Source organism: Sarcophilus harrisii, chromosome 2, assembly GCF_902635505.1.
Source record: "Sarcophilus harrisii chromosome 2, mSarHar1.11, whole genome shotgun sequence".
Taxonomy (NCBI): Eukaryota; Metazoa; Chordata; class Mammalia; order Dasyuromorphia; family Dasyuridae; genus Sarcophilus; species Sarcophilus harrisii.
The window spans coordinates 143,093,001-143,109,986 of record NC_045427.1 but is presented as its reverse complement, the minus strand read 5'-3'; the positions used below and the strand labels follow the sequence as shown (position 1 = coordinate 143,109,986).

Below are 16,986 nucleotides of genomic sequence, written 5' to 3'. Positions count from 1 at the left end.
ACACAGTTTTCCATGCTTTAAATACCAATGATTGACAAATAGAAAGAAGCACTGTCAAGCACATGCTATTTGTGTTTCCCAAGTTTCCAATCTCTTTAAAGTTATCTTTGGAAATTACTTCTAAGAAAGAGAAGCAAGGGACTATAAGAGCAGAGTGTTGCATACACTTTTAGATTTTTGTTTAACTGTTTTTTTTTTTTTTGGTTGTTGTTGCAAGGACAGGTTCAGTTCTTGGCCTAATTGAGGCTAAAATTAAATGAAAATGACTGATTAAAAAAAAAAGTCCATCAATAAAACTTTTTTTCAAAAAGAAAAATGTGCTAAGTGTTGGTGTAACCAAACAGATGAAGAGAAATCCGTATTCATCAATCATTGTCATATAGGTGGTGCAGTAGATACAATACAGATCTTGGGGTCAAAAAGACCTGAGTTCAAATTCTGCCTTAGAAACTGAATAGCTTTGTGACTTTGGACAAGTCACAACCTCTTTCTGCTTAAATTTTCTCATCTGTAAAATAGGGATGATAGTAGTACCAACTTCACAGAATTGTTGTCAGGATCAAATGAAAAAAATTATGTAAAATTCTATGCAAACCTTTAGATGCTATATAAATGCCAGCTCAGACTGGATCAGTCCTTTCTATGGTAAGGCATGAAGATCTCAAAATCAGATGCTTTGCTTCTTTGAACACACTAGGTCCTTCTTAAATTACACTTCATTAAAAGCTAACTTGCCATCTTTCCTAACTACCAATAACTGCTTTTCTAACTAGTTACAATATTTAGGGTTTCCATTCAGTCTTTGCTAACTCAATAATGCCATTAAGTATTTTTTTTCTAAGTCATAGATTGTGGGTATAAAATGCTGAGATCTGCTAAATGTATTCAATTAAGTAACTTTGTCAGTTTAATAAAAAACAATATTTGTTTGATTTGACATAACTAGTCAAAATGCTCAAAGTAGCGAAACATTACAATTTGTATGGATCCATCTTCCAAATGGGGAGTTCTTCCCAGAACTTCCACTTTGGGGAAAGTTCCCAAAACAGCCATCCCTCCTACTTCACCCCCTACCTCCCTCTGACTCTTGGTTTTCAGCTCTCCTTTAATTTTTTTTTTATCCCCTAGTTAAAAAGCAAGCTCTCTTTGAGGGCAGGGACTGTCTTTCTTTTTGTTTGCATTTGTATACCCAGCACATAGAATAGCACCTGGTCCATGGTAAATCCTATATAAATGTTTAATTGACTGATTGAAGCCTGGGTCATTTTTATTACTATATAGAGTACATACCACAGGATTGCTAGTAGGATGGTAGTAGTTTTGATCTTGTTTTCTGCAAAGGAGCCATAGAAAGTTTTGAAAAATCTTTTTATATCTTTCTTCCTTTTCAGTCCTCTTTTTTATCTGATAGTCATATGACTGTACCAAAAACCAAGTCCAAGAACAACAAGCAAAAAGGTTTTTTTGGTAGAAAATTATATTTTGATTACTCAGTGGAGTAATTATGGGGGAACTACTCGGGCTCCTGCTTTAGAGGACTCTTTTCTCTGTGTAGTTTTTAGTACAAAAGCAAAATAATATCTATCTTAAGAAGTTTTAACCAATAACTCATGGCAAAATGTTCTTGAGCAAAAAACTCAAAATGTACAGTGGGACAATAGAAAGTATTATAATGAAAAAAAAGCAGTTTCTTGTAATCTTTATTTAGTAAAACTTCAAATATGAGGATTTAGTTCAATATTATCAATCTTACTCTCTCTCCCCCAACTTCAACACTAATCCCATATTATTACCAGCTGCCTCCTCTCAATTTCTATATCCAAAATGTAAATCCTTATGTCCCCCCAAACTCAACTAAGATGAGAACAATATCCTAAACTTCCCACTTATCATTCAAGTTAGGGTATTTTTTTTTTCCTTAAAAAGCACTGAAACTATTTTTGAAATTTTATTGGCTCAGGAAAGTAAAAATCCAGGCTCCTGACATCAGTTTCTGGTTGTCTAAATCCAAAAAATAACCACTGAAGCAGCTTAAAAGGTACTTGGCTGGCAATCTATAATGAGCAATGTAGAGCCAGGGGAGCTTCAATTAACTTGCAGTAACCCAGACTCAGGACAATCTGAGTTCAAATGTGGTCTCAGATGTTTACTAGCTACTGTGATTCTGAGCAAGTCATTCTGTCTGCCTCAATTTCCTCAACTATATAATAAGAATATTGTACAATAGCACCTATGTTGCAAGTGTTGTTGTGAGGATCAAATGAGATAATGTTTTTTAAGTGTTTACAATATTTATAAAGTTCCTACTGTGTGTCGTGCACATAGCAGGTGCTTAATAAAAGCTAGGTTCCCATCTCCTGAAGGTATATCCTGGCTGAACATCCATTGCTATGACTAAATAAACTTCTTTTTCATTCATTGCTGAATAACCTGCATTAAAATTTGTTAATTGTTGAATGAAATGACTTCATCTTATTCCAATATGGAATCTAAATTTCATACAGATTCAGACAATAGCTCCTCCAAACATCCCTATTTAAATTGAAGAAATTACCATTCTTTCAGTCCTCCCTATCCACAGTCACTCTCCCTCAAACCCCAGGGTCAATCAGTTGCCAAGCTTTGTCTATTCTTTCACATGAGACCTCCTCTATTCTTTCTTTACACTCACACAGCTTCTGTACTGATTCAGGTCCATATTATCTCTTAACTAGACTATTACCATAAGTTCCTATTTAGCTCCCTTGTTTCTTCTTTCTCTTCTCACAAATTCATCCACAAATAGACATTCTTAACATAGATCTGACATATAATTCCCTTATTCATAATTTCAATGGATCCCCAATGCTTCTAAAATAAATACAAAATCATAAAGCAACAAGGATTCTTCCTACCTTTCCAGGCTTTCATGCTATTCCCTCTGTTAGTCAAGCTGATCTCTCCTCACATTCCAAGGTCAGTTTCCTACCTCCATTCCTTTTCACAAGAACATCTCCATGCCTTCTCACTGCCAAAATGACATCCCTACTCAGGGGGCACCTCCTACAGGAGGTGAATGCCTTCTCCCTAGTGTTGGTCTTCTATCCCAGTTATAATTATTTAGCAAACACTTTTTATTTTTACTTCTCTCTATATATGATACATCCCTTCTTCCTACAGAATTAAGCTCCTTGAATTCAGGGATGGTTTCATTTTTATTTCATGTCCCCAGCATCTAGAACAGTGCTTTGCACATAATAGGGGAAATGATCAAGATTGATTATATATCATTTTTAAATTTTTATTTTATTAAAGCTTTTTATTTTCAAAACATATGCATGGATAATTTTTCAACGTTAATCCTCCTACCTCCTCTCCTAGATGGCAAGTAATCCAATATATGTTAAACATGTTAAAATATGTTAAATCCAATATATGTATATATATTTTTTTTGGGGGGGGGGTATCATTTTTAATTGATGTATTTTCAATTAATTGATTTTGTCGTACAACTGCTTAAGACATGGTTCTCTGTCTCTGATCTTAGTTCAGAATTAAGCTGGTCTATGGAGTGTTAAGTTTAGAAATCCGGTTCTCTTACTAACTATTCTATTCTATTCATGTTTCAAGGAATCCTACCGTCCTAGAGGGAGATAGATGGCCACATGGGAATTGGGATCTAGTATTGTTACACTACCAAGTTACTCTTCAACAATATCTGGTTTTCTATCTAAAAAAGACTTGGCCACTATCTTGCAGGTGGACTGAAACAATGAACTTCTTAAGTCACAGGCGGGAAAGAAGGTGTTACTAGTAGCTAGCCCCTCAACTCTTAACTTCCATTCAGTCACATTGTTTCCTGTGTCTTAACTATGTATTATGTTGTCCTCAATCCCATGATGTCACCCATCACATTCTATTCTTTGTCTGTATTTCCCAAAATCTATAAAATAAAACTGTCCCCCTCATCTGAGGTCTTCCTCACTTACTAGGGAAACTGAGACTCCATTTGTTGGTAAATTCATGCTTTACTGGTAAATTGATTGTGCTTAGAATGTTGTTCACCTTATTTTAGCTATAACACAGGTACCTAACAAATGATTGCTCAACTGAATGAAACTGATATGAAGAAGCATTCCAAATTCATCATCTTTGTTGATTATCACAATCCTTAATATTCATCTGGATGAACCTGCTTTTTGATACCAAACCAAAGTGGAAGAGGACAAAATTAGAAAATCAGATAAATGGGATTTAGAATCATTTAACATTATCAGTAAAAATCTGAAAACCAAGGTGTTAGATAAATTGATCAATATATGGTATCACTGCATACTGTCTTTTAGAAATAATCCTAATGCGGCCATAGCAATTCGTAGTCTATAAAGACTGGTGATTTATTTTTTTATACTCTACAGCATAGAAAATATGCAGAAACATTAGGCCAATATAAAAAAAATTATCTGTAATTTATTTAAAAGCTGTTGCAGGATACTTTATTAGGCACTGGGCTAAGTACTTTTAATATTTTCTCATTTGATTTTCACAACAACCCTGAAAAACAGGTGCTATTATTATTCCTATTTTACAGTTTGTCAAAACAAAACAACAGGGTTAAATGACTTCCCTGGGGTCACACAATTTATAAGTGTCTAAGATCACACTTGAATTCAGATCTTTCTGACTCCAGGCCTAGCACTCTAAACCCTGTATCATCAAGTGCCTCTAATTTCTATTTGTTAATTTCTAATAATTAGAATTGGCAATTAGCCTTTTAAATAAAAAAAATTTAGTATTTTAAAATGCCCTTGAGAGGTAGTATATATATGCTACTGCCTCTTAATATGCTATACTGCCTATTGAAAAGACACATGAATTTGGAAGTCCTGGTTTGGAATCCCAGCTCTATGACTGAAAACTTGGGTGAGCTCTGACAAATGCCTTTACTTCTCTGGACCCGAATTCTTCATATGTAAAGTAAATAAAAGTAGGACTAGACATCAAAAGTCATTTTCTTCTTGAAATCTATGACCCTATGATTCAATTTTAAAAATAACATTCCTAATACATTTTTATGTCCTTTAGCCATTGTTCCATTGAAGAGTACTGTTTTTAGATAAATTATGAAGGAAATACAAACTGTCAATAACCATATTAAAAGATATTCAAATTTCTTAATAGGCAAAGAAATAAGACATTTCTTTGTACTTAACAGCAAAAAGAGAAAGAGAAGGAGGAAGGGAAGGTAAGAAGGAGGAAGAGAAGGAAAGAAGGAAGGAAAGAAGGAAGGAAGGAAGGAAGGAAGGAAGGAAGGAAGGAAGGAAGGAAGGAAGGAAGGAAGGAAGGAAGGAAGGAGAGAGGAAAGAAGAAAAGAAGGAAGTAAAAAAAGAAAGAAAGGTAAGAAGGAAAGGGAGAAGGAAGAAAGACATATTTACCTGAAAGTTGCAATAATTGATGTAAATTCATCATCTGAGTAAAACTGTGTGATCACATGATGAGCCTCCAGTAGCTCCTTCCCATCTTTCCACCAAGAGATAAATGCAGTTTCTAGATACACATTGGGCACACTGATTGAGCAATTGAATTTGACATCTTTATGTTCAGAAAGTATTATATGTCCTATTGTGTGCTTAAAGGCAAGAGATAAGAGGCTATTTGCTTTTTCAGGCACTCCCCCAGGGGTCTTTGCATGTCTTGTGTTTGGATTCCCAGACAACACTGGAGTAAGCAGCAGACTAGCAATGTCCATGTTAGTTGGAAGGACATCAGATGCTTTAGCTGGCAAAATCTCTGAAGAAGGAGGCCTTGCTGGTGTCGGGTATGGTATTCTTTCTTGTAACATCTCAGTGAAATCTGGAAAAAAAAATATTTTTTTAATCTTCCTTAATAGCAATAAAGAAATAATCTTTCTTGCAAGTGGCGGTGTTACCCAGAGGGAGGCACTTAATCAATCTGGGTTTAATGCTGTTTAATTCTATTCTGTAAAATAACCTGCCAGATGCTTTCCTTAGATCTAAACATGATTCTAAAAAACATAATTTCTAGGATTCCTTCCAATGCTGAAATCAAATTAATCTAAAAGAAGACGTAGGAAACACGATTGCTGTCTTTAAGTACATAAAAAGCTGTCATGTGAAAGTATATGGTTCCATTGGATGTCTAAAGCCAAATAGATTTTCATTCAAAATAAGAATGTCCTAATTAGCCACAGGTATTAACAAATACAGACCAACAGAGTTAAATGACTTCCTCGGGGTCACACAACTTATAAATGTCTCAGATCAGATTTGAATTCAGATCTTTCTGATTTAGGCCCAGCACTCTTCTCCCTGTGCCATCAACTGTCTCTAATTTCTATTTGTTAGAGACCGATTTGTTAGGTACTAAGGCCTCCACCACTGGAAGTGTTCAAGCAGAGGCTGAAGGACCTGTCACTGTGTTACAGAAGGCTCCATGTTATGTGAGACTGGATTATGTGAACAGCAATTTCCAACTAACTCTCTGAGAGTCTAAGAGTCTAGATTCTAGGGACAGAAGTTTACTTCTCATATGAGCAAGTGATCTTCTCAAGGAGAAAAATTTTGTCACATGGACACAGCCCTAACCACAGAATGGGTCACTATAGGTCACTGTTCAAAAAGGGAAGAGGTTATTTGTCAGGCAGATTAAGTAAGAGTTTTATTTTACAGAATAGAATTAAACAGAATTAAAACCCAGATTGATTAAGTACCTTGGTATCACTACCAAGGGGAAAAAAAATCAGTATTAATGGCATAGTGAAGCCTATGGATGACCCCTTCTCAAAAGTGTTTTTAAATGTACAAAATACAATATATTCAATTATAAAAGAAAACAAAGGTTAATGAAAATAAGTTATTTTTTTTCTATCCAAGTTTACAGACACTAGTCTGAAATCTATCTTTGGAGCCCTTGGAGGTCTATGGATTTTAGGTTAAGAATCTATAGTTTAGAGAAGAGAAATAAGAAGAATCAGAGAAATCTTCCCTAAGAGGCTGGCAGGCATGAGATGTAGGATTGGACATTTAGGCAGGATAGCCCAATATTCCCACCCTCGCTAGTGGAAAATGTGACTGTAAGAGAGAACCGGTTTCACCAAATGACTTCACTTTCCTTCCAGTTGTTTCAATGCCCTTTCACTGGTCCTGATGAACTTGTCTTTTGGCAGCACCACAGCTGGGGACAGGCAGTCATTAAAATTCCTTTGTCCTTTCTCATTCCACAATATTCCCTTATAGATTACTCACCTTCCTTTCTCTTTGCACCATAGAACCTCTTTCCTTTCCCCAGAGATCTCGTGACGCCTACATTTGTTTCATCTCACTGCTTTTATTAACAGTAGTGAGAAAAGTAGCCTATGTTATACTACTCATGGGAAGGTACTTCTGTTCTTCATGGATGAAGACTAAATGTATCTTTTGTTTTCTGAGGGCTCATCACATTGTGTGGAGGGAAGAAGGAGACTTTCACTGGCTATTTCCCATGTCTGAAATTCTTTTCCTCCTCATCTCCACCTTTTTGGTATCTCAGTCAAAATTCCACTTTCTACAAGAATCCTCTCCTGGTTCTCTCATATTTTCTCTCAACAGCCTTTCCCACAGTCATCCCATTTGACAAATAATATTTTTAATGACAACAAAAAAAAAAAAAAAAAAGAAAAGAAAGAGGGGGAAAATCAGTGTAAATGACATACATTTTTTAAAAGTCTAAAATATGTGTACCTCCCTTCTGTACAAAGGGGTGGATGAAGGTATCTTTTTATGTCTTTTTTGTCATTACTTTTCTTTATAATTTCATATTTACTTTTGATGCTTTTTGTAGTTCTTTCCACTTATTTATTCATTGTAGTCATTGTATATAGTTTTCTTAACTTTGCTTTCTTCACGCTATTTCATATAGATCTTTTCATCTATCAACTTATTGGGCATTTTAAATACACAATAATATTTCATTATATACATATACTATAACTTCTTTAACCAATTGTCAATGGGTGTCTGTTTTCAGCCTTTATTCTCAAAGAGGACCAATGACATCATGAGGGTGATGTTTTGACTCTTAAGTGAACTGGATTTAATTGAGACAGAGCTCCAAAGAGTCATCATCTTCAGTTTCTCCTCCAAGTCAGCATTGTACAGTAATAAAATAAACGCCAACTGGCAATGGCCCAGGATGCAAAGGGTGACATGGTTGACAAGCATCTATTTTGTTTCCCAATCCCAGTTAATTCTTTTTACTTTCCTTTGTTGATTACCTCCAAATTATGCTGAATATGCTTTATTTGTACATAATTGTTTTCATGTTGTTTCCCTCAATAGACTAGGCGTTTCTTGAAATAAGGGACTAATTTTTTATTTTTTTCATTTTCCTTGTATTCCCAGAGCTTAGTTCAGTGCCTGGCACATAGTAGGTATTTAATGAATGCCACTTGATGGATTGACTGACAATTTAGTGTTTTAGATAAACTTTGAAAGTTACTAGTTTCAGGATAACTACTTGGTTTGGTGGATAGAGCACCAGCCCTTAAGTCAGGATGACCTGAGTTCAAATCTGGCCTCAGACACTTCCTAGCTGTGTGACCCTGGGCAAGTCACTTAAGTCACTTAACCCCAATTGCCTCAGCAAAAAAAAAAAAAAAAAAAAAATGACCAGTTTCTCTCATCCAGAAGTGCTACATGGACAATTTTATTTTGTTTTGGTGACGCAATCGGGGTTAAGTGACTCTGGTCACACAGCTAGTAAGTGTTTTAAGCATCTATGGATTTGAACTCAGGTTCTCCTGACTTGAAGGCTGATGCTCTATTCACTGCACCATCTAGCTAAACCTATGTGGACATTTTAGGGGTGTGAAATTGCTTTCCTTTTACCTGTCAACTCCATAGGGTCTTCTGTGTTGTTTCCCCACCCCCATAATGTCTTGGAATTCACTGATTAAAGAGCAGAGGTTAACCTCCAGAGGTTAAGTTACCTCCAAAGAAACAACCGATGAAGTACAAATACAGAAAGATGCATACTATTTTTCATTTTCTCTGTTGTGTTTTTTCCCCCTTTGGGTCTATATTTTTCTTTCACAATATGACTATTATGGTAATATGTATATTTTAAATGACTGAACATGTATTACCTATAACAAATTGTTTATTGTGTCTCAGGAAAGAGGGAAATGAGGGGGGGACAGAAAATTTAGTACTTAAAATTTTTTTAATGTTAAAAATTATCCTTATAACATAATTATAATATATATTTATATACATATAATATTACATATTTATAATATATATATAAACTGGGAGAAATAAAATATTATTTATTTAAGTTCACTAAATTGTGTATGTTCTTGTCCTAATGATACCATTGTCACATATGTTCCCAAAGAATGCCAAGGATAAAGAGAAAGATTCCTATACAAATATTTATAATAGGATTTTTTTGTGGTAGCAATGAAATAAAAGAAAACAGAAGAAAAATAGATGTCCATCAATCAGGAAATGGAAAGGCCCAGAAAGTTTTATACGAACTGATGATGAGCGAAACAAGCAGAAACAGGAATGCATTGTACACAATAACAGCAAGAATCTGCAATGATCAACTATGAAAGACTTGGTTCTTCTCAATGGCTCAGTGATCCAAAAGAATCCCAATAAATTTTGGGCCAAAAATGCCATCTGCATCCAGAAAAAGAACTGTGGAGACTGAATATAAATCAACACATGCTATGCTTACTTCTTTTTCTGGGTTTTTTTTCCTCTCATGAATTTTCCATTTTGCTCTGATTTTTCTCTCCCACATGATTCCTAAAGCAATGTGTGTTAAAAATTAAAAAAAAAAAAATTAAATCAGGAAATGGATGAAAAACTTTGGCATATCCATGTAACAGAACATTATTACATGATAAGAAACGACTTCAAAGAAACTTGGGGGAATTTCTGCAAACTGATAAAGACAAATTTAGAGTCTGACCAATGAAAAAACCTACCACAAAAAAATCAAAGTTGAACTAGAAATGATTTTCCCTTGGGGTCTGGGATGACAGATGAGGGAGGTAAGATACTAAATCTAAGCTTTAAGAGGACAGAGACTTCCTTGATTGTATATCTGTATCTACACAGTGTTTAGTACAGTGGTACACAGTACCAGATGGTTGACAATTAATAAATAAATGCTCATTTATTCACTTGTTCACTTCCTCTGGGAGAAAAAAAAGAAAAAAGGCATCAAGAAAAGAGTTATGATTCACCTAGACAACTAGATACTGTAGTAAACAGAGCACTGGACCTGGAGTCAGAAAGGTTTGTACTCAAAGTAGGCCTGAGACATTTATTAATTATGTGATCTTGAACTGCTTGCCTCAGTTCCTCATCTGTAAAGTGAGAGTTAAAAATAATGCTCAGGTTTCGTTTTATTTTTTTTTTTGTACCTCCTTTTCTATTTTGTCAATTCTAGTTTGTTTTTTTAAGCTTTTTCTTTTCAAAACATATGCATAGATAGTTTTCAGCATTCATCCTTGCAAAACCTTGTGTTCCAATTTTTTCTCCCTTCCTTCCCCCATCCCCTCCCCTAGACAAGTAATCAGATATTTGTTAAACATATGCAATTCTTTTATACATATTTCCACAATTATCTTGCTGCACAAGAAAAAATCAGATCAAAAAAGGAAAAAAATGAGAAAAAACAAAATATAAGAAAACAAAAACAAAAATGTGAAAATATTATGTTGTGATCCACACTCAGTTCCCACAGTCCTTTCTCTGGATGTAGATGTCTCTCTCCATCACAAGACCAAGTTCAGAGACTCATCAAAGATGGGCATCCCCTCAGTTTCCAGTTCCTTGCCACTACAAAAAGGGCTGCTACAAACATTTTTGCACATGTGGGTCTTTTCCCCTTTTCATTCTATCTTTATCCTCTTTAGGATATAGGCCCAGTAGAGATACTGCTGGACCAAAGAGTTTACTTTGATAGACTTTTGGGCATAATTGGATAATATTTTTAAAGGTAATGTCCTGCAAATCTTACAAAGTTTAAATTATTAAATATTATAAATATTAACTATTATTTTAGCTCAATATTGAAATTAAGCCTTGAAGATAAAAAAAGGGTAGAAAGGATGAAGGAATGTAAGAACACATGGGGGAACACAATGGGGGAAACTTTTTCTCTTTTCCACTAACCTTAATTCAATTCCTTAAACTTTTTATTAGATGCCCACTAAGCACAAGGAACCATACCAGGACTAAAGGTGCAAAGATAAAAAAAAAAGTAATCAAAAACAATCCCCCCAAAAAAGCAAATAATTCCAGCTCTCCAACAATTTACAGTTGACATTCTCCACACTATAAATACTTGAGGAAAGAGAATGACACTTAAGTCAGTCCACTAGAAACTATTCTTACTAATGAGGCGGAGAGTATTCAGTTGAATAAACAAAACTTCCAAGGGAAGGTTCATGCGGTTGGCTCTCAGACAAGGTTTTGATTTCTGTCACAAAGAAATATCCCCAGAAATGGATTCAGGACCCAAAAATATTGGAGGTTCCTGAATAATCTGCAATGTCTATGGTTCTCTAATAAAAATTGGCCTTAAAAGTAGGCCATTGCAAAGTAGCTATTCACCAGGAGCTAAAGCTTCAGAACTGAAAACAGCCATTTCCTATGGCTGTTATTCTCAGATAATCGGAACCAGATATTCTGTTATTAAGTGCTCTATTCGAACTATTTCTAGGGAAGCATTAATGTTTATTTAACCGAAGGATTTCCTTTTCCTCCCCTTTCCCCCAAAAAGCCACATTCCTTTGATCTCGGTTCTGGCTTCAAGAGCAGGGTTTGAGGTAAAAGAGTAATTTACTTCCCTGAGAACTGTCTTCTGGTAGAAAGTCAGACCTTCTTAGATAAGAGAGTTTCAGGGAAGATTTGAAATCTCTTGCCCAATCCCCAAAGCTTCTGCCCAGCAGTGATAACTTACTGTATTACTATTTGAAATCCATCTTTCACAGTAAAAGGAATAATTGTAAAAATGCAAATGAAGTGAAAATTTTGTATGATTAATATATTAGGTTCTTTCAAAGGACAAAAGTATCCAGAATGTATGAGGCAAACTTTGATAATGAGGGTAGGAAACAGATGCACGGCCAGGAAGGGCAAGTCTGGGTGTGACACCATGAAGGCATTGAATACTTAACGTCAGAGAGTACCAAGAATAGTAGGAGGAAGTTACCTGCTTTATAATACGCCCTGTGTCGTATATATAAGAATCTTCTCAGTTTGCTTAGTGATGGAGATAGCCCCAGTTTTGTCTACTAGCTGGATTTGAATTCTTATGACTTCCAGATAGAGAAAAGGAGAGTATTTGAACTTGCTGTTACAAAAGCAGCTAAAGTTCTCTCTCAGAATCCTAAGTTTATAAGGGCTCTGAACTTGAAATCACCTATCTAGTCTCTTCTACCTACCTGTAGAAATAAGCCACCTTTGCTCAGATTGCCACGAATTTGATTCAGGAAAATACCAGTCATTCATTTCTTCCTTTCCAAAATTTAGAAAGGGCAATAACACACTCACTAATCACAGCACACAGGACACAGTGGGTTGATATCTATTTGCAAAGATAAAGCCACTATTCTTTGAACCATCATAAACCTGAAATTCTATGAAACCATCATAAACCTGAGCAAATTCCCAAGAACCTGGGAGAGATTAAGGCAGATATATGTCAGGTTCTCAGGGCAGGAAGACTACTGGCAGACGAGGGCTGCCACTAGAAATAGAACCTCTCAGTGAGTCCATCCTGATATTTAGGACCAATAACTAGTCCTAGCCCTCTCCTCTAAGCCAGTTCTTCAAGTACACACACTGAGTCAGGTCCATGTACCTAGAAGTTAAATTTCTAGATTACTCTGTGCCCATGACTCCCATTTTCAGATAGTTTGATTTGCTTTGTTTCAGATCTAGAATCATTCATCTGAAAGAAATACAGGATCATGGACGTAAGTCTAAAAGGGACCTTAGAGGCCACATCATCTAACTTCCTCATTTTTGCACATAAGGTAAACTGAGGTCCACAAATATTAAGTGATTTGACCAACATCACACAAGTAGCAGATGGGAACATGGGAGATTTCTGTTCAAGTCCTGAGATTCCAAGTTAGCATTCTTTCCTCTAATCCACACTACCTCTCACAGAAGAAATAATTTAGTTTTAGTACCAGTAGTATGACAATTCATTTGTCATATAATAACCAAGAGTAAAAATATTTTCAAATAATAAAATTATTTATATCAAAATGTCAAGAAAAAGCAAGACCTTTCTACATATTTAACCTTTTTGTCTTAACTTTTCTATTTAAAGTCTCCTTTAAATATCAAGGCCTAATGGGATGAAGGTAATTTGTCAAAAGCAATTTGTTGCCACTCAATTTGTTAATGGCAGAACTGAGATTAGACTCCAAATTAGTGAGTCTTTCAACTATTACTTTAGCAAAATGGTCTTCATTTTTTCCTGTTTTTTGAATAATTTCAAATGAAGTTTTAATCAACTATGTTTCAAATAACTATATGATACAAAGAACTAATTATTACTCTTTATCTTTCCATGGCAGAAAGACCTATATATCATGAAACCTTTCTTTTTTAATTTTTAATAGCATTCCTCCCCCCAAAAAATACATGGAACAATAGTTTTCAATATTCATCTCTGCAAAACCCTGTGTTCCAAATTTTTCTCCCTCTCCTCCCCGCCCCAAACCTCCTTCCAAAGACAGTAAGCAATCTGATATAAGTTAAAGGTATGTAATTATATTGTATCTAGGATACACTGTGACATATTTAACATGTATAGGACTGCTTGTGAACCGGAGGAGGGAGTGGGAGGAGGGAGGGGAAAAGTCGGAACAGAAGCGAATGCAAGGGATAATGGTGTAAAAAATTACCCAGGCATGGGCTCTGTCAATAAAAAGTTATAATTATTTTAAAAAAATAAAAATAAAGGTATGTAAGTCTTTTAAACATATTTCCATATTTGTCATACTGTACAAGGAAAATCAGATCACAGGGGGAAAAAACATGAGAAAAGAAAAACCAAACAAGCAAACAAACAACAACAACAAAAGGTGAAAATACTATTTTTTGATCCACATTCAGTCTTCCTAGCTCTTTCTCTGGATGTAGATGGCACTTTTCAAAAAAGGTCTATAACCTCATTATTGAAGAGTCAAGTTCATCATAGTTGACAATCACATAATCTTGTTGTTACAGTCCACATTATTCTCTTGGAAGAAATCTTTCTTAAATAATAGAATTGGTAGGTGCAGGACATAATTGTAACTCTCCAAAAGCAGAATGAGTTGCTTCAGGTGATGATGGCTCTCCATCAGAGGTTTCAGAATAATAACTATTTACAAAGCACTTTAAAATTGTATCTCATTTGAGAAAGATGTCACAGCAATTATTAATCCTGGAGAGTGCCCAACAATTTTATAAAGAATGAAATAAATTATATTTTAGCAAATAGGAAAAGATATTATTAGGAGAGTTATCTCTATATCAGTTCTCCAGACACCTTGTTGGAACTCAGAATTAGTAAATTAGAGATGATAATAAATTTAAAAAAATAGAAACAAGGAAGAATCATAAGAAAAATGTTAGACAATTGAAATTATTATCTTGAATTATTTAAATTAGTTATTAGAAATTTAAAAATGAGACAGACAACATAAATGATACTGCCACTATGATTTCATCCAGATGTTTAACCAACATATAGTTAACCAAACTATAACAACTGCTACAATAAGGAGGCCAGAATTTTGAACCCTGAAAGCAACTAAATCAACATTCATTTTATTCATTTGCTAAACAGAAAGAGATGACTACCAAAGGCAATGGTTAGAATCATAAACTCATATCTAAAATCATACAAGGAAGGATAATGTTATGATGAGCAGTATGGTCTTTTAAATCAGAGAAGTAATGAACAGTCAAATCAGTTTAAATAAAACTTGGCAAGACAAAATTAACTAAGGAAAGTCCCTCCAAGGACTTGGAGTATGAAAGTGGAAGACTTTAAAAGGGAAGAAAAATGAAAAAGATTTCCAAAAATCGTTATAAGAAAGTATCTTCTTTATCAAGCACAGTAAATTCATCACACATGGAAAATAAATTTATGGTCCCATATGTGCTTATTGGAGGAAGAAATGTCTCTCCAGAAACCCTATACAAGATATACATATTTGTACATATATTTAGATTGATGCTGAAGATAATAAAATTGTGAAGACACCAAGGAAGGTAATAATATTCAAGATATACGAAGAAAAGGATAATATCAAAGGCATGAAGAAAAAATTTCAAACCATTCTATCAGCCCCAAAAAAGGTGACAGAGAACAGATATAACTATTGTCTTATATCCTATTCTCTTTCCTATACAAAATCTTGATGATAAGTCACCTTTGAACAAATCAAGGGCATTTCTTTGAGACTATTAGGAAGCAGCAGGTTCCAACAAGTGATACTCAAGTTATAGTGATTCAGTATCACTTTACCATTTCACAATTGACTGAAAAATGTTGAGTATATAAGATTTTATTGTGTTTAATTACTTATTGAGGAAGAAAAATCACTGAAGTAAAAGGAAACACTATAGGCTGTTTTAGAAAAAAAAAAAAAAAGATGCATTTCATCTGATATACTTTAAGATCATTTAAGGTTCTTGGAAAAGGCGAAATTTTAAAAACCCTCCTGAATGACCCTCTGACAATAAATGTCACTGAAGTCATAAAATGTTAGGTATCTGCTTGCCAGAAGTATTTGCCACTGTGGTAAGAAGAGATCCAGGACCGAGTTCAAGTCGATGAGGAATTTCCTGTGGATGTCAGCATATTCCAGATGCAGATAGCATTGTGAAGATTATATTCAAACCCTAATCACTGAAAAGTCTTTTGCAAGAATCCTCTAATTTCTCTAAGAAGTTTGGCTTCTCCATGTCCATATAGGAAAGACCAAGCAGAGGAGGAATATCTAATACCCAGATAGCAATATGCATGTTGACAGATATACTGTAGAGTTTGTTAAACAGTATGTGTCTGACAGACATACTATAGAGTTTGTTAAATAGTATGTGAACCTGGGACAGATAGTAAAAACTAACAGTGAGCTGGGCTATGCGTTAAACAAGAAGAATAAGAGTGCATTGCTTCTGGAAAATTAAAAAGTTATTCTATTGATCTCAAGTTTCCCATAATAGCAGAGACCCATCTTTCAACACTTAAGATTTTACCAATATGATTATATGACCCCAGACGGCAAAGTGGCAGAGCAGGTAGAGTGCCAGGCCAGGAGTCAGGAAGACCTGAATTCAGATTTGTTTTCAGACACTTCCTAGCTACTAGCAAGTCATTTAACCCTGTTTGCTTCAAATTCCTCATCTGTAAAATGAAATGAAAAAGGAAATGACAAACCACTCCAGTGTGAAAAACCCAAATTTCCCATGAAAATCAGAGTCAAACATTACAGAAATGACTGAACAGCAAAAATTTTATGGCAGTGACACATGCAATATCACTACCTCTGAAAAACTAAAAATAAGTATCACATGGGGACAATGTGAAGGCTCATGTAGGTGTGAGCAGCCTGCTACATATAATAAACAAAGAACTCTGAAGAATAGGATTAAACAAAAATATTGAGAAACTCTATGATAAGAAGAGAAGATGAAGTACTCACAAAGAAAGAGTGAAAGATGATGGATGATCACAATACTCCACCCATATCTTCCAAGGAATGCCTTGGAATGCACATGAGTAGACTCCCAGTGGAGAACTTTGGGGAGAGTTAGAGTATGGTCATTCAGGATGGGCCAGTAAGAATAGTCCTCAACCTGCCTCACTAAAGTGAAATCCCAAATTGATGAAAAATCTATCTGAGCATTCTTTGTATCCCCACTGATCAGCACATTGAAGAGCAAATATCTCAGCAGTTAAGTAACAATAACTGCTCAA

At 34.9% G+C, this 16,986-nt stretch overlaps 1 protein-coding gene across 2 annotated transcripts in view; it reads right to left on the bottom strand.

The window, feature by feature from the left end:
* MERTK (MER proto-oncogene, tyrosine kinase) overlaps positions 1 to 16,986 on the bottom strand; it is a 115,633-nt gene that overhangs the window by 75,822 nt on the left and 22,825 nt on the right. For both annotated transcript variants that reach the window (XM_031950994.1, XM_031950996.1), the window contains exon 2: positions 5,415 to 5,832. In XM_031950994.1, the coding sequence (XP_031806854.1) occupies positions 5,415 to 5,832 (418 nt within the window). The remainder of the gene's footprint in view (positions 1 to 5,414; positions 5,833 to 16,986) is intronic.